A 26,764-nucleotide genomic window follows, 5' to 3' on the forward strand; every position below is an offset into this window, starting at 1 on the left:
ACGATGATGTTAAGAAGTCCCACATACATCATCAGACATGGTCAATCCACTGCTGGACGAATGCCTCTCCAAGCCACCGTCATCCCACAATCTTGCGATGTCTTAAATCCAACTTGCGACTGCCCGCAAACTAATCTCACTGCTCCATCTCCTCCACATGATGGACGTCCCCTCGGACGCATTCCATTCCTTGGCTACTACTCCGTTGTTAATCCTGCCCCAAGCCCACTCGCTTTGCTCAATAGCTTAGAGTAATGCCACTGTGGCCATCAAAGAAATGTAATATACAATCGGTGACGTGTTGGGCAATGGCCCTTCTTCATAGCACATCAACCAAGAGAGGCTAGACAGATGGAGTGGTTAATAAGAGTTGGAGACTGCAATTATAAACACTATGGGTGACAATATTTGAATTGTGCATATGAACATGTACTCAACAGTAGCTGTTGGGTACCACACACCCTTCACTGGTTATGGGGCAACGTAGCTCAAAGCAGAGGACGGAAAACTAAATCCATCGCACATCTGTGCTCCCCACCTTCACCGACCCGCGCTGACCAGCATGGTGAAGTATAGTCAAATAACTCCCCGCGACACGAGCGGCATGCAGAAGCTCTCATCCAGCAGTGGATTTGGGAGTTGCTACGTGCATACCTGTCGCCCTCCTCGGCGACTCCACGTTTCTCCCCCTCCTCATCGCGGTACTTGTCGGGGTCAGGCAGGGTGCTGGGGTCAAAGTCCTCTCTCTCATCGTCGCTGTCGTCGCTGCGGCCGAGGACAGCGGTGCCCTCCTCATCCTGCAATGCACACGCGCGCAGGTAAGTAAAGGTACAAAGACACCCCATATAGCCTTTGACAAACTGATAGGGCAAGTGCTGTTATGGAGCACCTATGAAGGGCGACATAGCACACAAGGGGGTGCTTGGCCAGCACCACCCCTGACTGTCTTTGTTTACCCAGTGGCGATATTTACACACCACATCAGGTACTCAAATGAGGAACGATTCAGATAATCATCATTGGTGTTGGCGGTGAGTAGGAATCCAACTCAGGTCACCAGGTCACCAGCGCAACACACTAACCGCTACACTCTACAGAGGTTACTCAAACACAAGTACACAAAGGTATGCAAAGGTACATACATATACACATCTGTACATGTGACAGATCCCCTCCCCCCCGTGTACTCTAACAAGCTGTTGGGGCAAGTGCTGTTAGTGAGCACCTACAAAGGCCGGGACAGCGCACAAGAGGGAAGGGTTTGGCCAGCAGTATGCCTGGCCACCTTTGTCTCCCCAGTGCTGGTGTTTGCACACCGCACCAAGTACTCATTTGAGACCGAGTCGACCTAGGGGTGGCCCAAACCTGGTTTCTATATCACTCTCCCAGTGTGGTTAGCTGTGGCTGGGAATCAGGTGTCCAGGTTGTAATCGGAGTGCGCTAACCACTACACACAGACTTAGGTACGTACTCGCACACAAATAGGCATGTGCACACAAACAAAGACAGATCCTCCGCATAGCCTTAACAGAATGTTGGGGCAAGTGCTGTTAGCGAGCACAAAGACACACGAGCAAATGCAAGGACAGATCACACTCGTCACTCGCATCACGCGTTCGTCTCATCACACGCTCGTCTCATCACACGCTCGTCTCATCACACGCTCGTCTCAACTCGCTCGTCTCACGCCCACCACACTCTCCACGCTCACTACACTCCACGTGCGCTGGGCCGCACCTAGGGAGCGGTGCATAGCAGAGCGCAGCGGAACGCACACCTCTTCGCCAACTCCTCAGGTGCGGAGGAGAGCGGATAGAAAGGGGAGGGGAATAGAGCAGAGAAGAAAGAAGAGGAGGGGAGGAGAGTGTAGTGGAGAAGAAAGTGGGAACGAGGAAAGGGGAGAGATGAAGGGGAAAGGGGGCGGTGCAGAGGAGAGATGAGAAGGGAGAGAAGGAAGAGTGAAGGGGAGGAGAGTGGCGTGAGGCATGTGTGGATCTGTCTCGCCCCCAGGTAGGGTAGGGGATGGGACAGGAGGGGCGGAGAGCGGAGGGGAGAGGGCAAGGGAAGAGGGGAGTGGAGCAGTGGAGGAGAGTGAGTTAGAGAAACAGAAGCGCGAGTCCAGTGTGCATCACACGGGGAGGAGAGCTCATCGTTCTCGGACCGACCGAGTCCCCTCTCGCCGAGTTCCAGGCTAGGGTCACTCGGAGCGATGCGCTCCGTCAATGAGCACTGGGAGGGACCGCGCGACTCCCACGCACACCATGTGGATTCTCACTGCTACATTGTAGGGTTGCGAGAGACGCTCACAGCTTAGGGAGGCCGACAACCAGCAGTGGATTGGTCATGAGTGACGACGATGATGAAGATGGTCATGATGCCACCCCATCACCCCCATTTCTTCAGTATGAATTATTTTTTTGATCGGCTGTTAAAGTTGCGCGAGGTCAAAAAGCATCGCCAACTACGTAAAACATTTTTTAAAACCAATCAGGTCCCCAATTGGGCTGCTGGCATCATCACATGATATAAATGCGTTTTCTTTTGGACCACTTGCAGTAAGCAGTGCACCACTTAGAATTTGCACAAGTTGATATCGGGTTTGCATCGAGTTGGGTGAGCCAGCATCCGTACCACAGCTTATTTTTATAACGGTTGCTGAGCAAAGGCCCAAAGCGGCCAGCAACAAACAGCACTATTGAAGCTGCAATAGATAAAGAGTTGCTACGTTTCTTGAGTACAGCAAGGTTATTATGAGGCGAGAGAGTGTTGTGACCTGCATTGCGGTGAGCGAGTGGATAAGTGTGCTGTTGACCTGAGTGTGGTGAGTGAGTTGGTGAGTGTGGTGTTGTGACTTAGTGTGGCGAGTGAGTGAGTGGGTGAATGAATGAGCGAGTGGGTAATTGTGTGTCTGTGATCGGAGTGTGGTGAGTGAGTGGGTGAGCGTGTTACTGTGATCTGCAGCGCATTGGTTGAACCGTGGTGGTGGATTAAATGAAATCATCAGTCCTTAACACGAGTGGTGGAATCAACAAGCGAAGTTCACGGGAAAAGCAACCACTGTAGTAGCAGTAGCAAAAGAAGAGTAACAAGGAGGTGACTGAACACTGTTAAGCGAGCGCAGTGGATGGAGTGAATCGGTGAGCGTTGGATTGTCAATCCATGCCGGGCGTGTGAGCATTTGGGTTTTAGGGGCAATGCCATAACATTGTTAAAAATTATTTATGTTTTAATTAAACTTGTCTACACATGAACAGGGCAGGGTCCCCCACCACAGTAACTCACAACGCTGCCCCCACAATGCCGCCCTGATTTACATAATTGGCTTGTATCCAATTAACCCCTTCCACACCCAATTATTTATCACAATTAGATTTTTATATTTGCCACTGTGGTCAACAGGAAAGACACAGCCCTGCAATTGCGCGCTCACGCCACTGCTGGCAGAAGGGCCTCGACCAAAGGGAGCCTCTCTAGAGATCCCCTCATCTTCCACGCTGGCCAAACATCTTGGAAGAGGCGGTAGTACCCACATTTTACAACATAAAAAACGTCATTCACAACTAAGTGGCGATGACGTCACCACGGCGCTTGTGCCAGGCTAAGTGCACTTTAAGGCTACATGAAGTGTCGAACGCTCGCTGGCAGGTCACGGGACAGACCCAGGTGCGATGGGTTGATTGACTGAGATGACTGGCTGATGCACCAGCTGTGCCCCCCACTGTGCCAACTTGCTGTGTTTTTGCCACCCAGCGCTCTGCTCATTGTTGTGAGCATCACTCCTCTGCCCTGCGTCGTTGCTGGAGAGCCACTGCCTCCAACCGCCCCGTAGCGTCCTTTATGAGCCTCTACAGCGTAGCATATGCCGGAGATGGGCTATGTGTTAGGATCGCCTATGTGTAGCTGCGTTACGAAGTATATCGCCCCGTGTGCTCTTAATAAATAAGCCTTCTACTCCACATGTCTCGGAAGTCAGTCACGACACATATAACATGGTTGACCAATCGGGAGCCATCCCTTGACCACAGCTGGGCATCGATCAGCCTCCTATTGTATCTGTACCAGATGGAGATTCCTCCTGGTCGAAAAAGATGTTACATGGGACCCAAAGGACATCTCTGGTCGCACCCCAAGGTGAACAGGGAATGGCTCCGACTTCTGGCCACGTAGTTTTACCTGGGCCTGCCCACAATCATGAAGGTCCTTAATCATTGTAAGCAGAGAGACAGGGACTCTTAAAGCTTGAATAACAAACCAGAGCCCAGGCATATTGATGGTATCAGGCCTTGACCAGTCCAATAAAGACGAGATGTAGGTCCTATTGGAATTCCTGACATCTGCTATCGCAGACGGACAAAATATGACCGCCCTGGCCTGAAACCACACTGGGGCTCCGCAAGCCTCTCCTCAGCATACCTGGCAAGGCAATGTTGAATAATCCTTGCCAGGACCTTTCCTGGCACACTGAGGCGGGAGGTGCCCAAGTAGTTGTTACAGTCTGTGTGGTCCTCCTTAAAGAAGGGGACTACCAGGGCATCCTTCCAGTCCTGCGGAACCTGTTCAGTGGTCCAGACTGTTTTTATTGTCATATAGGGCAGTCTGCACACCAATGCTACCCTTTCCGAAGCATTTCGCTTGGGAAATCATCTCTGCCCAGTGTTTTTTCTGGTCTCAAGAGTCTGGATCTCTTTCTGTACTTCCTCAACAGATGGCACTTCAGCCAGCCACTCACAGGGGGTGACTACTTCCAATATTTGAGGAACAGCAGCCTCATCAGGGTCATCCCCACTTTGACCCATGACATGCAACCTATGCTCCTGGGTAGATAGTGGTTTGCCTGTGTTTGAACTTCCGTGATGGGAGATAAAACGGTTGACTATGGAGCAGATACAAGTTATGATGGCTGCAGTTTTTACAAATATGCATGGTTTACGGGAACTAATTACATGTCACATCAGCAACCATGAACTGTGATCTAATCACTGCGGGATGAAGGGCATCCCCAAACCTTCTCAAGGCCCTGCAAGACAACAATCCATCTACCGCAGCTGATTTCATCGCCGCATCTCTGCAATGGACGGCCTCTCCGGCAAATCCCCCCCCTCTTTTGGGTGTCACTGTTGTTGGTCTCGACCACCACAGCCACCATCCCTTGCAGCGACATCATCTTTCTGGTATTTACCTCACACCTGAGGCCTGCTCCTCTTCCTCCACTCCTTCCCTTACTGGTCCAAAATCTCCACCTCATCTTGGCCTCTCGGTCTCCGCCCTGGTGCTTCCAGGTTCATTGCCTTATTCCAAAGTAGCTTTCATTCTTCTTAAGACACTTCCCCCCAGCCAGCTGAGAGGACTTCCTCTCAGCATGCCTGAGATGGACACCACTAGCCCCTACCCCACTAACCCTAACCCACCAAACCTAACCCATTAATCCCTAACCCACTCATTCCAAACCCCGACTGATGCGTGCAATTAAGCGCACGATTGACATTTCTGCGTTGTTACATGCAGCCCCGTAGCATCGGTGCGTAGAATTAAGCGACGGGCGTTGCAGCCTTTGCTAATGCACACATGGCGTGGGAGGGGGGTGAGAGGGGGGTGAGAGGCGGAGCGCTCCGCAATCCATGCTGTTCACCGTTAAACCTGCGCTCCAAGTTCAACTTCGCCGGTGTGCCGTCTGTGCCCTCTCTCCCCCCCGCCAAGTTTGTACCATGGACACCCTTTGCTGGCGAGACGTTCCATCTTGAGGGATTTCACCAGGTCGAATAATTCATGGAAAAGTATGATCACACGTGCCCCCCTCCACACCTGGCCCTCCCCCCTCACGTGAAGCCGGCTCGCGCTACAAGCCTGGGCGCATGCCTGCGGCGCTCGCACGTCCTTCGTGTATTACACACGACGGCTAAATTACCGAAAATTACGGCTTGCGACGGGGCCTGCGTGGGGTCGTGTGGGGTCGCGGTAATGCGGGGGGGGGGACGGGGTATTTGGCACGTCTTGTGACCCGTGTTTTTGTCCTTTTCCCAAATTTCATTAATTTGACTGCGTTATCACCGTCGCGAAACACCAAGCGTCCGTCCAGGGCCCTCGCGGTTGAGCGAGCGGTGCATCGCCCCGTGCGCCAGCGTATGGGTGGGCGGCGCAAGGCGACATCGGAGAAGTGACCTCTGTCAATCACACATTGGGGGCGCTGCGCCACCGCCACCACTTGCCACCTGGCTAGAGACCCGTTCGTGACACAGCAGTCACAATGTTAACTTTTGGTTCTTCGAGCAGGAATTTAGCCAAGTTAAATGCGACTTTTTGCGTGCAGCCATTGGTTACCTGGCCATGGACATCAATTCGCTACACACTTGTGAACCTGGTTTATAAGTCACAAGTCCGTCTATATGGGTCTGTAGGTCTCTACGCAGTTTGAGTGTTTTATTATGTCCATGGATGTCTAGGCGAGGTTATGGATCTCTAGGCGAGGCTGTGGATGTCCGTTTGAGTGGATCTCAACGTTGCCGGCTCAGCGTTGAAGAGCTTTGCAGAGCCAACCCGGTCACCTCCAGATTCAAGTGGAACTCCCCCTCTGCTGTTGGAAATCAGGCTCTCGGAAAGGAGTCAATATTTTTAAAACATTTCTTCTAATCAGCTTCGTTCCTCTCTGGATCTCACTCTGCCACGCGGCTCCGTTATTATCTCTGTCCCATTCACACACGTGGCGCCTTGAGAAGCTGTGAAAGGCGCCCGTTAAGCGCAAATCATTATTACTACGTTTGAAACACACCTTGTATCAATGGTGCATCTATCGAGTGTGCAAGCGGTTTAACTGCGCCAGGGCCCCACTCCCTCCCACCTCTCCATGGTAGGCCTGCATGCGCTTGTGCTCACCTTGTTGCGTCCACGCTTGCTCAGCGCTCTGCGTTCCTCCTTGGCTCTCAGTCGTTGTTCCTATAACAAAACAACAAAGCACGGCGCCGAGTTAGAGCACCGAGTGTGGCCGGTTTATCGACTCCGATAAAAATAATACTGGAAAATATATTTCAGTACATTTGATATTCACGCCGTTCGTACAGCGCGAGGCTCTCGCGAAGGAAGGCGCTGTGGTGTTTTGAAGTCTGCTGTAGTTTCATGGTAGGGGGACCGTGTTGCGATGTGTACTCTCGTGGTGCGGTTTTTCACATTTTTGGCAAATGTGGACCATAACGCCGGCACACGACGATCTCGTCTCGAATGACATCACTGTCGGTTGGGCGGTTTACACCGTGATTTCATGAACCACGGAACTCGTGTGGCCACTCAAAGTTCCAGCACCTGCAGCAGCACCCGCACCACCACCCCCCCCCCACTACCCCCCCGTTCCACTGTTTGCACCAACTCGGGCAGGGGGCTTTAATTTTCTGGCCCGATTTTGGTCTTGACGACACAAATTTGACAAAATCATTATGTGGCCTAACGAAATCCAGCGTCGTGGTTAACCGTTGCCGGTCGATTGTTTGTGTGTACCTTGGCTGCCGCTGATAATCCAAACTAACCACTCGGTAAGCCCTCGAAGCCGCGCGCTTGTTGGCATGTGCACCATGCCCCACCGCTCCACCAGTGTCGCCTCAAATAAAAACGATGGTGGCACCACCAAGCTCTCAGTTTAAACAAGTTTAAACAAGCTCGCGCCTTTAATGGCCACGAACCGCGATCTACCCACGGCTGGGTGAAGGCCTCCCCCCCCCGTCGCCATCCCTTCCTAACAGTGAATACAATGGCTCTAATCTGCACACACGTTCTGTCGTTCGTACAGTCCCCCTGCCATCTTTTAACGCGATTCCATCAAACCATCTACGTAGCAAACGGAAACGCAGGAAAATTATAGTGTACTTCTATGCTGCCATGTCCACGCTCTCCACCTTCACTGATTGCCACTGACCAGCGTGCGTCTACGTGCAATTTCAGCTCTTCCATTTTATTTGTGAACGCCCGTCATGGCAGGTAAAATGTAGCCTGACGAGAAACCTCCGCTCGGCACATTGCAATGCCGATTTGCCATGTGCAGAGCTATTGTATATATTGCAAACAGCCGTCTTACACGCACGCACAGGCATGCATGCATGACTGTAAGAACCGATTGGTGGGGCGCAACTGGCGCAAGCAACAGTGCCCGTTCCGAGTCGCCCCCCCGGCTCGACTGGTCGTCCTCCAGCCTCTCTCTTGTGAACCGCGCCTGGCGCAGCGGAGGGAGAGGAACCCGGCGCCCGATTTGGCAGCGGCGTGCCCATGATTTGGCACTGCCACGTGGCGAGCACAGTGGAAACGCCCGAACCTGCCATGCCGTGAGGGGCGAGGCAAGCCAACCGCCGTGGCACCGTGCCACGGCTGCTACCTCTCAGCCACCCACCAGTCAGCGCCACCGCCCATACCAGATTGTGGCCACTACACACGGTCTGCCGCGGCCACTCCCTTGCAACTTGCCACGGCCCTTGCCTACAGCAGGTAGTGGTCACCAGACACTACTTGCCAAGGCCAAATACTTGCCATGGTCACTCATACTTCCCAAGGCCAGTACCGAATAATACTTGCCATGGCTATGGCCCACAAGAGGCCACGGTTACTTGCTAATGCCCTCCACGGCCACGAATACTCTCTTCTTGACAAAGCCACAACAGATAATATCCACTGACCGCCACCAACCCAGAAGCCCGATCTTAGTGCCCTAATATTTGAGTGCTGAAGCATTTTGGTGGTGCCATGGCGCAGCAGGAAGGGCGTTGTGCTATGAACCCGCTGATCTGGATTTGATTCCCTGTCACTGCTGACATAGGTGGCGAGGGTGATGCCTAAACCATGATGGTGAAGTATGGTTAAACAACCAGTACCCCTCTGGAAAATCGGGGGGAAAAAGTTACTCGACTCAACTGATAACGAACAAAAAAAAGCACGGCGAGTTTTATTTGCCGATCGATCGGATCTCACGCGACGGCATCCTGAAAAGATGATCCAATAAAAGGGATTTAATCAAAGTCAATTAGGCGGCGACGCGCCGAGTTGTAAAATCTCTGCCGTGGGGTGGCGGATGGAGCGGAATGAAACGAGACGTTTTGCAAGGGGTGGGGAGCACAGTCTGTTGTGGCTGCGATGCCCGGGGCCCGGCACGCCAGTGCACGTGATGACAGTGCCGTGCTAATGCACACACGCACTAAAACACACACACACACACGCTAACACACACACTAAAACACACGCTAACACACGCACTAAAACACACGCTAACACACACGCGCTAAAACACACACACGCACTAACACGCGCTAAAACGCACACACATACACGCACTAACACGCGCTAAACCACACACACATATACACGCACTAACACTAACACGCGCGCACGCTAACACACTCTGGTGCTTGACGTGGTGACAGTGCCGTGCTAACAGACACAAAGACAAAAATCCCCCGTATAGCCTTAAGACTGTAGGGGCAAGTGCTGTTCGCGAGCACCTATGAAGGCCGGCACGGCACGCGAGGGGGTGGGTGGCCAGCACCACGCCTGACCACCTTTGTCTCCCCAGTGGCGATGTTTCCACACCGCACCAGGTACTCATTGAAGACTGAGTCGACCTGGGGGACGCCCAGGACCGGTTCAGATAATCGTCACTGGTGTTGGCCGTGAGTGGGAATCGAACTCGGGTCGTCGGGTTCATAGCGCAGCGTAGCGCTAACCGCTACACTACCGCTCCCCACCTAACACACGCTAATACACACATACACGTGCTAACACTAACATGTACACACGCTAACACACACACACAGGTGCATGGCGGAGTGATAGCGCTGTTCCAACACACACATACGCTGGCACAAATACACACGCTCACTCGCACACCCACTCAGCCATACATGCGAATATAACAAACACACAGGCACCTATATCTGACACCAAAGACAAAGATCCCCCATATAGCCTTAACAGACTGTCAGGACAAGTGCTGTTAGAGAGTCGCACCTATGAAGGCACACGAGGGGGTGGCCAGCACCAAGCCCGGCCGTCTGTCTCCCTAGTGGCGATGTTTACACATCGCACCAGGTACTCATTTGGGGCCGAGTCGACCTAGGGGAGGCCATCACCGGTGGTGGCCGTGAATGGCAATCGAAGTCGGGTTGCCATGTTCGTAGCGTAGCGCGCTAACCACTGCGCCACCGCTCAGCCTTTATCGGACACCACACACACGCTTACACCCATTCTCACACGCGCCGACCCCGACACACTCGCACACAAAGTATGTATAAAATTGGCAGGGCGTGGTGGGCTATCCACGTGGCCTGTAATCTTGCACTGTGGAGGCGAGGGGAGGGTTGGTGGATCACAAAAATGTTAACAAAACTCCCACCCCGCGCGACTGCTGCGGCCTACCCGCTCATCTGCGATTCCCTCTTCATGTCTCCGAGTCGTCCTCTCTTTGAGAGCGAGCGAACACTGAGTGGCGATGCATCGCAAGTCGATATTATTGTTAATTCACCATGGGACACGGTGAACGTGTGTATGCATGTAAGCACGTATGTACCATATGCACGCACATGCTTACATATATTAGAGGCGTGACCATCAAGCACAATGTTACACACAAACACTCGATTTGTGAATTGTGTGGGGGGAGGGGGTTTGTGGGTGGGTGGGGGGGATGACTCCACCCCTAGCCCAGTTCACCACCTGCTGCACCAACAGCAGCGCCATCTTCAACACTAGAACCACAACAACAACCGCCATTCGCCACTAAGTGGCGGTGACGTCACCACGACGCTTGTGCCAGGCCATGTGCACCTTGAGGCCACACTAGAACCACCACCTGCTGCACAAACAGCACTACCATCTTCTACACTAGAACCACCAACTGCTGCACCAACAGCAGCGCCACCGTCTTCTACACTAGAACCACCACCTGCTGCACCAACAGCACCACTATCTTCTACACTAGAACCACCACCTGCTGCACCAACAGCAGCGCCACCATCTTCTACACTAGAACCACCACCTGCTGCACTAGAAGCAGCACCACCGTCTTCTACACTAGAACCACCACCTGCTGCACCAACAGCAGCACCACCGTCTTCTACACTAGAACCACCACCTGCTGCACCAACAGCACCACTATCTTCTACACTAGAACCACCACCTGCTGCACCAACAGCAGCGCCACCGTCTTCTACACTAGAACCACCACCTGCTGCACCAACAGCAGCACCACCATCTTCTACACTAGAACCACCACCTGCTGCACCAACAGCAGCGCCACCATCTTCTACACTAGAACCACCACCTGCTGCACCAACAGCAGCACCACCATCTTCTACACTAGAACCACCACCTGCTGCACCTGCTGCACAAACAGCACCACCATCTTCTACACTAGAACCACCACCTGCTGCACCAACAGCACCACCATCTTCTACACTAGAACCACCACCTGCTGCACCAACAGCAGCGCCACCATCTTCTACACTAGAACCACCACCTGCTGCACTAGAAGCAGCAACACTAGCAGCACCGCCTGCTACAGTAGCAGCAGAACTCTCACTCTCTTCTGCACTTGCAGCACTAGCGCCACCATTTTCTGCACTAACAGCACCAACACCACCACCTGCTGCACCAGCAGCAGTAGCAGGCAGCACACTCACCCTGTGCTTCTTCTTGATCTTCTCCCGGTAGAGCTCCTTGTCCACCTTGTCCTCCCGGTGCAGCCGCTTCCGCGCTTGTTGCACGTCGATGCCTCCCGGCCCCCCATCGTCGTCGGGGTCCTCATCGTCGTCAAGCGCAGCCATACTCTGCATCGGCGGCCAGGCCTGCACCTTCTGCACATGTGTGCACACACGCGACACACACACACTCATTGTCAGAATGGCCACCGTACGTTTTAGTCGGGGAGGCTCGTGTAACAACAAAAACACCACCACCATCAGCACCAAAGACAAAGATCCTCCCGTGCAGCCTTTAGAGACTGTAGGGGGTAAGGGGCTGTTAGCGAGCAGCACCTATGAAGGCGGACACGGTACACAAGGGGGCGGGCGGCCAGCACCACGATCACCACCACGATCACCACCGCAATCACCATCATGCGCAGCATCACCATGATCACCACCACAATCATCGCCACCACAATCATCACCACAACCACAGCCACCAACACAAGTGGCACCACGAGCTGCAGGAGCTCCCTCGTGTTGTCGTTTCGTGTTGTCGTTTCGTGTTTGCGAATGTTTAAATGGATCCCTGCACATCGCAATGCGACGGCGCTGGGCACGCACCTCGCCCTCGTCGGTGAACAGGACGCGAGTGTTCACTTTCAGCTTCTTTTTGAGCACGCGCTTGGCCTCGCGCACGCGGCTGTTACGGCCACTGCCGCCGCCGCCGGCCCTCCGCTCCTTCTTCTGCGATGCCACCTGGAGGTGAGGGGTGGGGTCGCAGGGATCAATAAATGCAATCAAGCAACGGTCTTTATTTTCTGTGACAGTATCGGCCTCATTAAAGTAGGCATCGGGGCAGATTACAGCAGAATGCGGAAAGGTACAAGGGCACACAGCAACAGGAATGAATAAGGGAATGAAAACTGCAATGAAAATAGGGAAAAACACAGCAACAGGGGACGTGGGGGAGGTCGGGCTCGAGATGCCATCGCAGCCAAAGCCGTCGACGCGACGACGTCATCAACGTCGTCCCTGCCGGTGGTCGGACCCCGCAGCGGCTGCGCCGTGGGCGCTGCGACCTCCGAGGTCTGCCGTCCTCGCAAAAACCCCCTCCACGCGCCCTCACACCAACTAGCACCGAGAACCACAGACCTGCCCGATCAGTATCAGGCCTGAGGGTCTCCTCTTCCCGTTGGTCGCCGGGACTATTGGAGACCACTCGAACGGGGTCAACGCTGGCCGCTAGCTCACGCGTACTGCGTGTGTGAGACTCGAGATGCACAGGTGCCGTGGGGTGATGTCACCTGTTGATGCTGAACTACACTCCCATGTGGCAGGGTATATACATAATGCTTTTAAGCATATGGATGTATATAGACAGACGGAGATCCCCTGTGTAGCCTATAACAGATTGTTGGGGCAAGTGCTGTTTGCTAGCACCTGTGAAGGCCGGCACAGCACACGAGGGGGTGGGTTACCGAGACCACGCCCATCCGCCTTTGTCTCCTTAGTGGCGATGGGTACACACAGGTACTCATTTGAGGCTCAGTCGACCTAGGAGAGGCCTAGGACCAGTTCAGATAATCCTCACCGGTGTTGACCATGAGTGGGGATCGATCTCGGGTTACCAGGTTTGCACCCACACACACTCGCATACATTGCCACACACACACACACACCCGTGCATTCACACGCAGGAAGACACACACACACAAGACAAACATCTACAGTTTCCCCACAGACAGTTGGGCTAAGTGCACTACGGCGCCCGAGGGGCTGGTGGTGTTGTGGCCAGGACCGCGCCCAGCTGCCTTTGTCTCCCCAGTAATGAAATGTATCTGTACCGGGTACTAATTTCTGAAAGAGGTGACACAGGGAAGACCCGGGTCAAGGTCCGATTCCACTTTCCACTCACTCATGTTCGCTAAGCCTGGGTATCAAACCCAGGTCATCGGTTCATAGCCCATTACGCAAACCACCGAAGCCACCGCTGACTACCCATACAAAGACCCCCCCATACAGCCTACAGAGACTGTTGGAACTCAGTGCTGTTAGCGAGCACCTAATGAAGCCGGAACGGCGCTCCTTGGGGCTGGTGTCGCCAGCACCATGTCCAGATGCCTTTGTCTCCCCAGTGCTGATGTCAGCACACCGCACAAGGCACTCATGTAAGGCTGAATCGACCTAGGGGAGGCCCAGGGTCGGTTACGATATTCGTCACCGAACCCGGAACGCCGGGTTCGTAGCGCAGTGCACTGACCACTGCGCCACCGTTCCCCCACAAAGCTACCCAATACACATCCGCACGGACACACATACGTGCTAACCCACATAATACGTCACGTGAAATCAACATTCAGATCGAGCCTTCAATCAAAAAAACACTCCAAGGCACCGAAGAGTCAACCTTGACACGTGCATCATACATCACAATTAAGTCAAGGTGCAACCCTGCAATTTCTTTACCGACTCACGCCAGTCTTTGGAAGAGATGGGTGTACCCACACTTTACCACACCAAGCTGCCTCTCCACCATCAGTCTTAGCCAGTGTGCTTCCCGGTCAACGCGACGTCCCTCTCAAGCTGCGTACATTCCCTGGGCCCGTGCATTCCTCTTCCCGTCTCTCTTGAGCGGAATTCCGAGCAGGCACAGAGCAGCGATGGAACCAGCTGGCGTGCGGGCGCTATGGACGCCATAGGACCGTGAAGAGATTGAGACAGCACAGGGAGGTATTCACCTAGCAGCGGACTGATCACGGCCGATGTTAACGGCGGAATCTTTGCTCTCCGCCAACAATGCAGTACGGTGGGATAACTTTATCGACTACTCACAACGGCTTTGGATGGGGGCCCTCATCCAGCAGTGGATTGACGAACGAGACAGTGCGCGCGCCAGGAAAGACCGGTGGAGGCCGTGAGGTCTAACCCAAAATCGTGCGCCTTACACCAAACCCCCCGACGATCACTTAGAGCGGCAGAAAACAAAGTGCAGAGGCGGCCAAACCTGTTTGAGCCACACCAAGACGGTGGAAAAATGTCCCGGGCTTGCTGGAGTGAGAACACGTGAAACACTGAAACTTCGCCATATTAATCATTAACCGTAATAATAATTATTCTCACCCCCCTCCTCGTACGTACGTATGTTGAACTTCTTTCGCACCATATGTAGCCAACCGTGCTAATCGGAGGTGTCGTGTGTGTGTATAAATGTGTTGAAATTCTTTTCCACCGTACGTAGCCAACCGTGCTAATCGGAGGTGCTGGGGAAAGACAACGAAACTTAACACAAAAAAGCAGTTCGCTGCTTTGACCCTACACGGTCAATCCACTGCTAGATGAAGACTCACCGTGCTGGGTCAGTCACGGGAGGTTGTTTGACCACAAACCCGTAACACCTGGGGGGTCTGCCACGTGACCTCCTGCTTGCGAGCCTTTGGCACCTTCACATGGGCTCAAAGTGCACCTCAAAAGGGCGCAAAAGCACTGTGCTGACACTGCGGTCACTTCGTGGTGAGCGGAAACTAATTCTTGTTGTTGTTTGACCATACTTCACCACGATGGTCATGGTGGGATGGTGAAACTGGTGGGGGGGGGGGGGTGTTGTGGACCTCGGGACCCGTTAAAAAAGCTTACACATTTCTGCACGGCTTACGCGGATTTCTATCAAGACCCCTTCAACAGTGCAGCCCGGGGCGACAGGCTCAACCTTAACCGCGCGGTGACAGCAGCAGCAGCGCCCAGCCAACCACCGTGCTGGCATTGGCATGCCGGCACTTGCGCTGAAACACGCTCGTTAAACGCAGCTTTTCGCCCCTCCCACCGCGCCACCACCACCCCCCCCCCGGAGCCACCGCGAGCCTTCTCGTGTTACCGGCGGCGGCACGGTGCCAGCATCAGGGCGCTGGCATCTTTGGTGCCAGATACCCGGCACATGCTGGCTGGTGGCCCATTAATTATGGGACGACTTTAAAAGGAGGCTTGGGTTGGGCTGGGCTTAGTTGGTCAGTGGGTCGATCAAGCAGGCCAGTGAGCTAGGCTAATCCCAAGCGATTGGCGTGCGCAACTGAGTTGCGTGCAACTGAATCGCATGTGTGTAGTGGTGTCTGCACCCAGGAATGAGCAGTTGCACAGCTGGTTGCTTAAAGGCTCCTCCTCTCCTGTCAGGCTCTCCTGTCACGCGGCTTGCTCAGGGGTGTGCGGCGAAGTAAGTCCATGGTCACGTGACGCACTGTCCAACCACGAGTAAAACCCCACTCGATAACGAGCAAGAGAACGCGCCGGCGGTTTCCTGCACGATTTCAACATCGATCGGTGGTAGCGAACGACGCCGCCGCCGTTAAAACCGGACCGACGTGCACCGAAGGGGGGGCCAAGAGTCAGACGCTGCAGGTCCCGGCATAAACTCCGCGCACTCCTAACCACACGGGAAATAAGCTCAAGACGCGGTTGCGAGGGCGAAATGGTTGCGCATCCCGATCGCTCAGCTGCCGCTTGGTCAGGTGGGGGGGGGATGTGTGGTCGGTGGATTCGTACCACCAAAGACAAAGATCCCCCCTCCCCTCCACCGTCCACAGTCTTAACAACAGACTGTCAGGGCAAGTGCTGTTAGCGAGCACCGCCGCACACGCACAGAGGGCAACGCCCAGTCCATTCAGACGTGGCCCCCGCAGCAAGGGGAAGTCTCGGCGCATAGCGAGGGAAAAAAAAAAGAGGATCGGTGGAAACGGCGGAGGAGCGGCGGTGGCCGGCCCCCCCGAACGCCATCGATCACAAGCGACGACGCGATGGCGTCCTTGCCACGGGGCCGCAATGGCGGCTTGCCGCGGGGGCCCAGCAATGAACGGGCCTCTGTTTCGCGCCGCGTCTGCTGTCCGTCACTGCCCGTGACCCCCACCTCCCGCCCCGGGGGGGAATCCGCGGTCACGGCAACACGATGGATTGAGAAATAACGCCGGTGACACTTTCGAGCGGCGAGCAATGCGCGCGAGCCGTCCGCGACGAGCCCCGAGCGGAGATGAGCGACAAGAAAAAAACCGTACGCAATTCTACGTTGTTGCGCAACCGCTCGCTCAGAGCTGGACAAAGTGATAGCGGCGGTGGACTTGAGAGAGATCCGCGTGCACCCGGCGTCGTGCCCTCGAGCTGCCGAGCATGCACGGCTCTTTTGACCCCCCACCACCCCCCCGCCCCCCTCCCACCTCACCATCCCCGCCACGGCCCCCTCCCCCCCGGTCATCTCGACGCTGCCGGGGGGGAGGGGGGGGGAATGGGAGGGGGGGGACCGCACGTTCCGTGTTTTCCACCGAGCGGTTTACATCGAAATGAAATCCGAACGCGGGGAATGCGATAAACCGCACGGCATGCTTGCGGTGGATATGAACTTTTGAAATATTTGACAATAGAAAATAAATAAATCTAAATGTCTCTTCCCCCAGGGCAGAATGGTGTCCCGGTGGCCGCCATGCCATTCCAGCTCCGCAGAACTCACCTCGTCATCCACCTCGTCCTCCACGTCGTCCGTCGCCTGCGACGCCCCCCGCACCCCAAACACGTCGCGCCGCTTCACGCTCAGCAGCTCCGCGCCCTCTTCGTCGTCGTCGTCCTCCTCCTCCTCCTCCTGACCCAACGAGAACTTTGGTGGACGGGCAGCGTCGACTGCCTCTTCATCGTCCTCCTCCGTGTCACCCCCTTCCTTCTCATCCTGCACCACAACACCAACATCATCATCATCCATGTCTCCCGCTTCCACCTCATCATGCACATCATCAGCATCCCACTCAGTGTCTCCCCCTTCTACCTTATCCTACACATCATCATCACCATCCCACTCAGTGTCTCCTCCTTCCACCTCATCCTACACATCATCATCAGCATCCTACTCAGTGTCTCCCCCTTCCACCTCATCCTACACATCATCATCAGCATCCTACTCAGTGTCTCCCCCTTCCACCTCATCCTACACATCATCATCAGCATCCTACTCAGTGTCTACCCCTTACACCTAATCCTACACATCATCATCACCAAGCGCGCGAGAGATTTTTTATGTTCCTTGACGAGCACTTCATGTGTAATGAGTGCAACCTCAATGTATTCGTTCAGCAACCGTAAGCCAATGCAGCTCAGCGAGCACTGAACAGACACGGTCAGATCTTGCAGAGTACCCATCACGATATGTACCCCCCCCCTCACAGACGGAGCGAATGCATCGCCGCTCTCAACCTGGGCCGCAAAGCGTTGGCGCGCAACAAACGTCGTCGTGAGTCGCGTGGCTGTCGAGTGCACCTCTTCGCTGGACGAGGAGGAGTCTTGCGGCGGCGCCGTCGTGGTGGTGGTGGCTGGGCCGCCCCTCGCCGAGTGGCCCCGCTCCGCCCCCTGCCGCAGGTGCTCGCGGAACGTGTTCAGCTCCGTCTCCGAGTCGGACGCCCCTTCTGAACGCGGCGACGGGAACGGGCGACGCAAGCGCTACTCTGTTAGCACGCATGGCGCGCGATGATTGCAATTGATTATAATAACGTCAAACACACAGGGAAGGCGGCAGCAGCCAAGCGGCGCGCTGGTGCCAAATTCCGCCCCCAAGCTCTGCGGTCCTCTATATATATGAAGGTGTGGGCCAATTCACGAGCGATTTCAGGCGGGTGGTCGCATTCGGCGATTGGAAGGGCATCGGTTTAATCGTTTCAAGTCACGACAACGACAAATTGAATTGGCTAAATTCCAGTTCTGAGATTTTTTAAAAATGTTGATTTGATTGACGTGCCATGAACCGTGCTCCGCTGGGCATGAGCGGGGGAGCAGGCAGCGACGTCAAGAACCGCGACGGAGCGGCAGCCACGGAGCGGGGCGCCAGGAGAAGACGTCCACCAGCAAGCAGGTGGCGGCGATCAAATCAAGTTGTCTGCAGCTACTGCTGCTGCTGTTGCTGGGCGGATCGTTACGGCGCAAGGTCGCGAGAGATGGCGGCCACGCCTTGGGGAACCCTCCATCCAGCAGTGGAGTTGGCCAAGACTGATGATGATGATGACGATCATAACTTTGTTTTTTTATACGCATAAAACAGATGAATCGATTATAACAAACAAATAGATTTAACCAAATTATTGTATAAGCTCAAGACAAGCCCGTGGGGTTGAGCACGGCACACTTCATGGCCGCTAATTCACCGTACTGAAGCCAACACATTCTTAAAAATGGATACATTTCAAACAGTGCAACGATTGAAAATGTCAATACTACGCCACAGCTCTGCTGTAAATAAGTCGCAAACAAATCGTGAGACTGGGAAACCGAGGCGTGGCACCTTCTGCCGCTCTCCGCTGCGGCGCGGCCTTCGTGCTGGGGCCCTCCGTTCCCAGCGTGCACTGGGCGGACCCTTTTGCGGCGGCTGCCCTCCTTTGCTGCGCTTCCCTCTGCAGGAAGCGGATGCGGGGAGCCACGGCAAGTCCCAAAGACCTGCGCGAGAGGCGTTCAGAGGTCATGGCGGTCGAGTCGGTCGCCCCCTCGTATCTCTATCTCCGTTTGTGAACCGCGGCGCTGCGTGTGCGCAGGAGCGAGACGGAAGGCCTTCATGCGGCAGTGGATACATCATGGTTGACGATGTTGACAGCTCACGTGATCAGACATGCCAATCCAGTTTACGTGGCTTTGGGTGGCCAATCACTGGTTTGCACAGGGAATGATCCGATGTTTAATAAAGCATCAGTCATCGCTAATGCACCTTCAAAGAGAAGCGGATTAAAACTAAGACAATTATTGAAAAAATTATATAAGATATTAGTAATTTAATAAAAAATAGAAAACCTTCATGCGATTTTTGGCAAATCAACATCCGCGGTTAACACTTGAACAAACGATTTAAAACACACGAATGAAGAATGATCTGTAACATCAGAGGCGTCGCATGAACATTTACGGAAAGTAACAGCGGCTTCGGAGAGGACGCGTCCGTGGCCAGAAGGGACGATGGCCGGTGGTTGAGACTAACGGCGGAGCGGCAGCCCAAGTCGGGATCGCGCCCATGAGGACGTTGCACGAAGACGATTCCCCCCACCCCCCCCTTCATCTTCCCAACGCAATACCTCAACAACTTTTCTCGTGCCCCAGCCTTCCGTCGCCCCCCACCCCACCCCCGACCAGGCCGACCCCGAACCCCTCCTTGACACTCCCGCCTGTTCTACTGTCACTAAAATGTCACCACCCCTTTAAGTAGCCCCATTCTTCATCACAAAAAACCCAATACCATCGTATGTACATTGTTATAATAGCTGTAACGCGCCTTGGAAAAGGCGCAATATAAATTTCAATAAGATGAAGAGGTTGATGATGACGACGATGACGGTACGAATGCAGGAACCCGCACCGTAACGTTTACAGTGTCTGCCTCTCGTTGTCGAAGTGGTGCTGTTCATCCCGGGGGGAACTGCGGTCTGGCCGTGCAGCAGCTGCCTTGGCCACAAGTTTTGGTTTCTGGGGCGTCCACTCTCAATCAACACCCCAAGAGTGCCACCACGTTGTGCCAAGCCGACCTGACTCACGCGAACCACAGAGGCCTCCACACCTATCGTGCACCCACTTTAATTACTGAAGTCTTATTTCAGTTTCATTAGGTACGTTTGGTATCTGCGCCATTCTCACAATCCAAGCCTATCGCTGAAGCATTATGTTTCACAGCCATAGGCTGAAGTTGATTCACACAGTATTGGGGGGGTGGGGGTGACGTTGCTCTGCGAATTCCCAACCGAGTAATTAATCTGCAGTGGTAATTTTTTTTAAATTTAGACCATGACACCGGCACGCATTGGCCTGCTCTTTTCGCGCAACGTCACGGGATCTTTAATGTCCACCGAGAGCAAAGTAGGCGGCGCAAATAATTTGTACTGTCAACACACCCCGAGTGGTATTGACCGGGACTGACCACCGGGATTGGAACCGTGGAACCTCTGCGAAAAAACGGCGAACGCGCAACAGCTGGGCGGCGTCACCACCCCAAGAAGTTTTCCATCCAACTCCGCCAAACAACGGCATTTCACGAGGAAAAAGAATCCATTCGGTAATCTCACAGCGCAATAAGGGGGACGGGGCTCTCTCCTACACACTCTGCGCTGCGACCGGCATCCGTAACACGATGGTCGAACCAATATCTGTAACTGCACGTGGATGATTTGGTTAACGAAGCTGCACACTCACGTCGGACAATTGGGGACGCCGCAGGCTGTGGCCTTGGGCATGAGTTTCAGATTTAAACATTTCCGCTTGTGTATTTTTAAGGACAAATGAAAAATCTTTGTCAAGACCTTCACATCATTTTAAGCATTTCAAAGTAAAACAGAGGGAGATCCTGCTGCTCAAATGAGCACCAAGGCATTTTGCTCATTTCCTGTTGACAGCCACGAACCGGTGATGGAAATTCCACATTCCCTTGGTGGGGGGAGGGGGGGGTCTATCTGTCCGTGCGCTGAACCCACCGCCTGTAACTCGCTGGACCCACCACATGGAACTCGTTGTTGCTGAAACAACTGAAGGACGACGATGTCTCTCTCACACACCTCAAACGTGACCCGAAGACTCAACTGAAGACTCAGCCTAAGACTCAAACTGCGGCCTCGCAGCTACACGGCGGGCGAGAGCGGTGTTACGACACGACAGCGCGCTCTTTCAATGTCTAACCATCATGACTGATATCTCCGCTCGATTTTTCCAGACCGATCCGACAAACGTGACCCCCTTGGCGCGGGGGTGAGCGAGGGACGTGGCGGAGGGGTACTCACAGTGCGTACTGCGGTAGCGGCAGTCGAGTGACATCGAACACCTCCTTGTTCTTCATGAGGTAGACGGCACGGATGTACGACATGAAGCACTACGCACGCGCACACAAAGACAAAGACCCCACCCCGCTGTAGACACAAGCGCTACTTGCGAGCCCTGATGACGGCCGGCATGGCGGGGTAGGGCGACAGGACCGTGCCCGGCTGCCTTTGTCTCCCACCTGCTGGTTTGGTTGAGGGAAAACCCAGGACAGATCCAAATATACACCACTGATGTTAGCCGTGATTAAACCGGGTTCTCAAGTGCAGCGAGTTGGTGGTCTCAGACTGGTCACTGATGACCGCACGAAAAACGCCATCGAGTTAAATCTTCTTTTGCACTTAAATTTGACTAAATTCCAGCCCTGAGAATTAAAAAATATTAATTTACCGCCATGCGACAAACATGACTTTCAGTGGCAGGGCCGGTGGGGAAAGCACTGTTACCCTTTATTGTGTGGACAACAGGTGGCATGAAGAGATCTCAGAGGTAGCTCTGTGGTATCCGCTTCCACAGTGCGTTCTCTAACACTAAGGGCCGCACAGCTCTTCATCTCACAGCTCAAGGCCAATAGCACAGCCGAGATAATATTTTTGGAAAAGAAGTTTAAACACCATCAGCATAACAGGACTACACAAAGATCCCCCGTATAGCCTTGAACAGTCTGTTGGGGCAAGTTCTCTTAATAAGCAAGGCACACGAGGGGGTGGGTGGCCCACACCACGCGCGGCCGCCTTTGTCTTCCAAGTGCTGATGCTTACACACCACACCGTGTATTCATTTAAGGCTGAGTCGACCCAGGGGAGGCCCAGGACCGTTTCGGATAATCATTACCGATGTTGGCCCATGAGCGGGAACCGACAGCTCGTGGAGGGGTGCCTTCATCCAGCAGTGGACTGAACAGTGCACTCACCGCTACGCTACCACTCCCACACATGACTATATGCGCACTCACACTCGCGCATTATCTCTCTCTCCGGTGCCGCCGGGTTTTACCGCGTGCTCGTCGGCGTGACGTCTCACATTTTCGCTCCACGTGGTGGGCGGCTCATTCAGGAACTCACTAAGGCACTCTCACTTGTTCTCTCGCTCATTGTGAGACGCTGCGGTGACGTCGCGGCGACGTCACCGCGGCGTCAACGCGGCGTCAACGCCCGCCGCGCCGCTTACCCGCTGCGCCCGCTCCTTCAGTTCCTTCTCCTGCGCCAGGAACCCCTCCAGCTTTCCACGCACGTCCTTCAGTTTATCCGGGTTCACCCTGCACACACGCGCGAGCGCATCATACACGCGCGAGCGCGTCATACGCGCGTCAACCCAGTTAGTCATGTTTAATCCACTGCTGGATGAAGGCAGCCCTCCGCGTGGCACCGATCGCAGGCGATCGCATCGCTCCGAGCTCGAGTATGGTTAGTGCTGTGGTGGGAAACTGCAGGGGATACCAGGTCTTATGGGCTTGTGTTGAGAGAGGAGACCCGGAGGTGGCAACACAGCAATGGATTCATAAATCCATCTGTGTGGAGCAATGTCATTATCCTCGTGTGTGTGTAGGTGGGTATTCTCCAGGTCCTCCGGTTTCCTGCCACATGAAGCCAAACTCTAACTGCTTGCGGAGTTCATGGCCAAACATCCCGCTGTAAGAGCACCCTCTCTTGACAATGAGTCTTGAGACCCAAGCGAGGTTTTCGTGGATAAACACGGGCGTGGGGAGGCCTATGGCGAGCAGTAGACTTGACAAAACGGTTGTACATGGGACACCTGTGCATGGACGTGTGGAAGTGTAACCCAGCGGCACGAGTTCAATGTCCGGTCAAGACCGATAACAACGGTGAATATTTAAACCGATCCAGGGCCTTCTTTTCCTAGGTTGACTCAGCCTTGCGAGGTTTTGTAAACATCAGCAATGGACAGACAAAATGTGACCGGGCACGGTATTGGCGACACCGCTGCTCACTCGTGCTCCGTGCTGCCCTTTGTAAGGCGCTCACTTACAGAATGGCCCCAGCAGCCTGTGTCGACTAAACAATGGGGCCTCTGTGTGTCTGCTCGGCCTCCCCTCCCCTTCCTTACCCCCCCGCCACCCAAGTACCAGGGGTGTCGTTGGAGCGCCTGTCCACGCAGGCTCCCACCCAGAGCCCGGGCCCCGCTCCGCCACACCCTCAAAGCCGCAGGTCGACAAGGGTTTTATCGCCACGTCAAAATCTGCATTCCGACTGTGCAAAGTGCTGGAGGCGTGGCTGTCATCCCATCCATCTCCCTCGCGCTCTCCGCGGCTGCAGAGCAGCGTCGTAATTTCGCGTTTCACAATTCATTTCGTTTGCACGTTCAATGTCTCGCGAAGAGAGGCGGGCCGGAATGCACGCTGCGGCGGATCGAGAGTTTGGGAATAAAGGCCCTGGGCTGTGATCGATGAAAAATGAAAAAGGCAGAAGGAAAGAGAAAGATAATAAGATAAGAGGAATGATAAAATGAACAGCGTTGTGCGGTAATTATAATGGGGTGAACGGATGAAACGAATCAACACAAGGGGACCACACCTTCCTGTAGGCCAGATTGTGTACTCGGAGACGGAGCCCACTGTGGACATCGCGTGCCTCAGATCAGCCAGGTTGTGCTCGAGCGGCCATGTGGCCAAGCGGTGGTGCGTTCTCTGCCCTTGCTATTCCTGCGGTCGCGTGTAAATTACCCGCACGCACGCCATCCATCTGCTTCGCAGTGGAGGTTAAAGATTCCGTGACGGCATTCAAAACCAGCGGGCCACTGTATGCTGGAGTCATGGTGCCAATTTGCAGCGTTCGAGAACATTTCACACCGCAAAATACTCAACCGGGATTGCACACGGCAGCATCGCCGCCTGCTGCCCAACTACAGCAGGCGACGCCTGCGAAACACGACAGCGCGCCTTTCCCTCGCAACGATCGCCCCGCCCTATAAAAGGACGGTGCCGAAAGCAAATGTACCAAATTATTTTAATTCTTTTCAACCGCCCGAACCGCAAGGGGCACCCGGATGAATCAGAGGGGTGGGGGGGGGGGGCTAACGCACGATCAATCGCGACCACGATCGATCGTGACCGTTCCGCCGCAGACCGCGACCGGCTCCGTGTTTGTCGCCGTTGCCGTGTACGCGCCGTTTGTTTGGTCATGCGTTCGTTCCCAAAGCGGCCGCCGCCGCCGCTGGCGCTGGCGCACACCGGAGTTGGGCATTGCGCTCGCGAACCGAGAGGCGGCCGAGCCACGTGCCAGGACGCGAACACTCAAGTTTGTTTGTTCCACTGGAGAGCCGAGCCGAGGCTCAAGACCCGTATTCAGGAGCTGCCTGCATTAGGATGTCTGTCTGTATGGATGGACGTGGAACTTCCTTCGCACCGTACGTAGCCAACCGTGCTCGTCGGAGGTGCCAGCTACTTGTCTGGCCAGTTGCTTTTTATTAAACATTTACAAGCCAGAGTGTACAGCGTTTTTACGTTAGATCTGCGCGTGTGTGTGTGTACGTCAATCCGTCTGCAACTGGGAGGGTGGTGGGGGGGGTGGTCATGTTACCTCTGGTAAACGTGATCAAAGACGAGCAAAACTTTTGTGTTGCTGTTCAGGAATTAGCCCGATTGCAAACTGGACTACTTGATCAAAGCGTGGCCAAAAATATAGAGACCTAAAAGAAAATTCATTTGCAATATTTGTCAATTAATTTATCCTCGACAGCGGTCTCGTCGACTTCTGCAGCGAGAATTAAACACTTCCCATGTGCATGGCGGGAAGCCGGAGAAAACCAAGACACACAAAGACAAAGATCCCCCTACAGCCATAGAGACACTTGGGGGTAAGAGCTGTTATCTAGCCTCCCCGGTGCTGATGACTTCACAGATACATAATACGACAATGGCCGCCATCCGCCACTAAGTGGCGGCGACGTCACCACAAGCGCTTGCGCCAGACGAGGTCCACCTTCAGGCCACGTGAAGTGTCAAATTGTCAAGCTATGCTCCTCCACCCAGATACAAAAACGTCTCCACACTCTTCAAAACTGCCTCATCACTAATGGAGAGTGGAGGAGTATTTGATGACATAAAAGACCCAGGTAGGTGCTTTGTTTTTGTGGAGCTGTTGGTAAGGCCCCCACCTCTTATTGCCATCCTCCAGGTCTCCAACTCATTCTCAAAGTGAGCAGCAATGACTAGATCATCAGCATAATATGATAACATGTTTGACCAGAAGGCAGCCATCCCTTGACTGCACACAGGCATCGACAAGCCTCTCATATCTGGACCAGATAAACATTCCTCTGGTAAAGCCATGGGAATAACTAAATGGTAAAAAAATAGATGGAAACTAATTTAGGAGCCAGAGGACATTCCTGTCGCACCCCAAGGTGACCACACATAACAAAACAAAAAAGATCTCACCTATCGCCTTAACAGACTTTTTGGGGCAAGTGCTCTTAGCGAGCACCTGTCAAGGCTGGCACCTCGCCCGACGACCAGTGTCTCCCCAGTGGCGATCTTTACACACCGCACCAGGTGCTCCTTTGAGGCTGAGTCGACCTAGGGTAGGCCTAGGACCAGTTTGGTTAGTTGTCACTAGTGTTGACCTTGAGTGGGAATCGAACTCAGGTCGCTGGGTTTGGAGCGCAACGTTCTAGACGTTACAAAGATAAAGACGCCCCCCGTATAGCCTAAACAGACTTAGGGCAAGCGCTGTTAGCGAGCACCTATGAAGACCAGAAGGGTACCCGAGGGGGTGGGTGGCCAGCACCATGCTCAAACCGCGTGTCTCCCCAGTGGCGATGTTTTTACACAACGCACCAGGTACTCATTCGAGGCTAAGTCGACCTAGGGGAGGTCCAGGACCGGTTCAGATAATCGCCATTGGTAGTTGGCCGTGAGCGGGAATTGAACTGGGGTCACCGGGTTCGTAACGCAGCGTAGCGCTAACCGCTACACTACCGCTCACACACTACACACACTCGCGTCGACCAGTGCTGACACACTTCACATCCACACGCAGCACGGGCGCCACCTCCTGGCGTGGCACATCCGGCCACCTGGTTTCACCGAATCCTCCACCCGTGTCGAGGACTCGCTCTGCCAGACGACAGCCCGTTTCGTCTCATCCACCACGCTTGTGTTTAATCACCACACTGCAGCTAACAACAATACTCCCACACTCACCACACGTGGGCAGGTGACAACACTTCTCCATCTGCTTCTTCCCTCGCACGACTGCACTGGATCATTCCGTCAACCTCCCTAGCTCCACTGCCTAGCTCCACCCTACCTAGCTCCACCCTCCCGAGATCCACTCTGCCGAGCTCCA

The 26,764-nt window shown here is 54.3% G+C and overlaps 1 protein-coding gene and 1 long non-coding RNA gene across 2 annotated transcripts in view; one reads left to right on the forward strand and one right to left on the reverse strand.

Annotated features, from left to right (window-relative positions):
* DDX10 (DEAD-box helicase 10) overlaps positions 1-26,764 on the reverse strand; it is a 38,704-nt gene that overhangs the window by 2,349 nt on the left and 9,591 nt on the right. Inside the window, exons 11-19 of the mRNA XM_032976705.2 lie at positions 22,626-22,713; positions 21,419-21,507; positions 18,952-19,103; positions 17,937-18,082; positions 17,140-17,352; positions 12,273-12,407; positions 11,646-11,819; positions 6,871-6,930; positions 655-797 (exon numbers count right to left, since the gene is read on the reverse strand). Coding sequence (XP_032832596.1) covers positions 655-797; positions 6,871-6,930; positions 11,646-11,819; positions 12,273-12,407; positions 17,140-17,352; positions 17,937-18,082; positions 18,952-19,103; positions 21,419-21,507; positions 22,626-22,713 — 1,200 coding nt within the window. The remainder of the gene's footprint in view (positions 1-654; positions 798-6,870; positions 6,931-11,645; positions 11,820-12,272; positions 12,408-17,139; positions 17,353-17,936; positions 18,083-18,951; positions 19,104-21,418; positions 21,508-22,625; positions 22,714-26,764) is intronic.
* Positions 719-24,901, forward strand: LOC142905997 (uncharacterized). Its single transcript, XR_012930022.1, has 3 exons — positions 719-818; positions 11,677-11,827; positions 17,087-24,901. It is a non-coding gene; the product is annotated as an uncharacterized LOC142905997 (long non-coding RNA).

This window comes from Petromyzon marinus, chromosome 60 (assembly GCF_048934315.1).
Source record: "Petromyzon marinus isolate PM22_M1 ecotype Great Lakes invasive population chromosome 60, UKy_Petmar_22M1.pri1.0, whole genome shotgun sequence".
In the NCBI taxonomy this organism is placed as follows: Eukaryota; Metazoa; Chordata; class Hyperoartia; order Petromyzontiformes; family Petromyzontidae; genus Petromyzon; species Petromyzon marinus.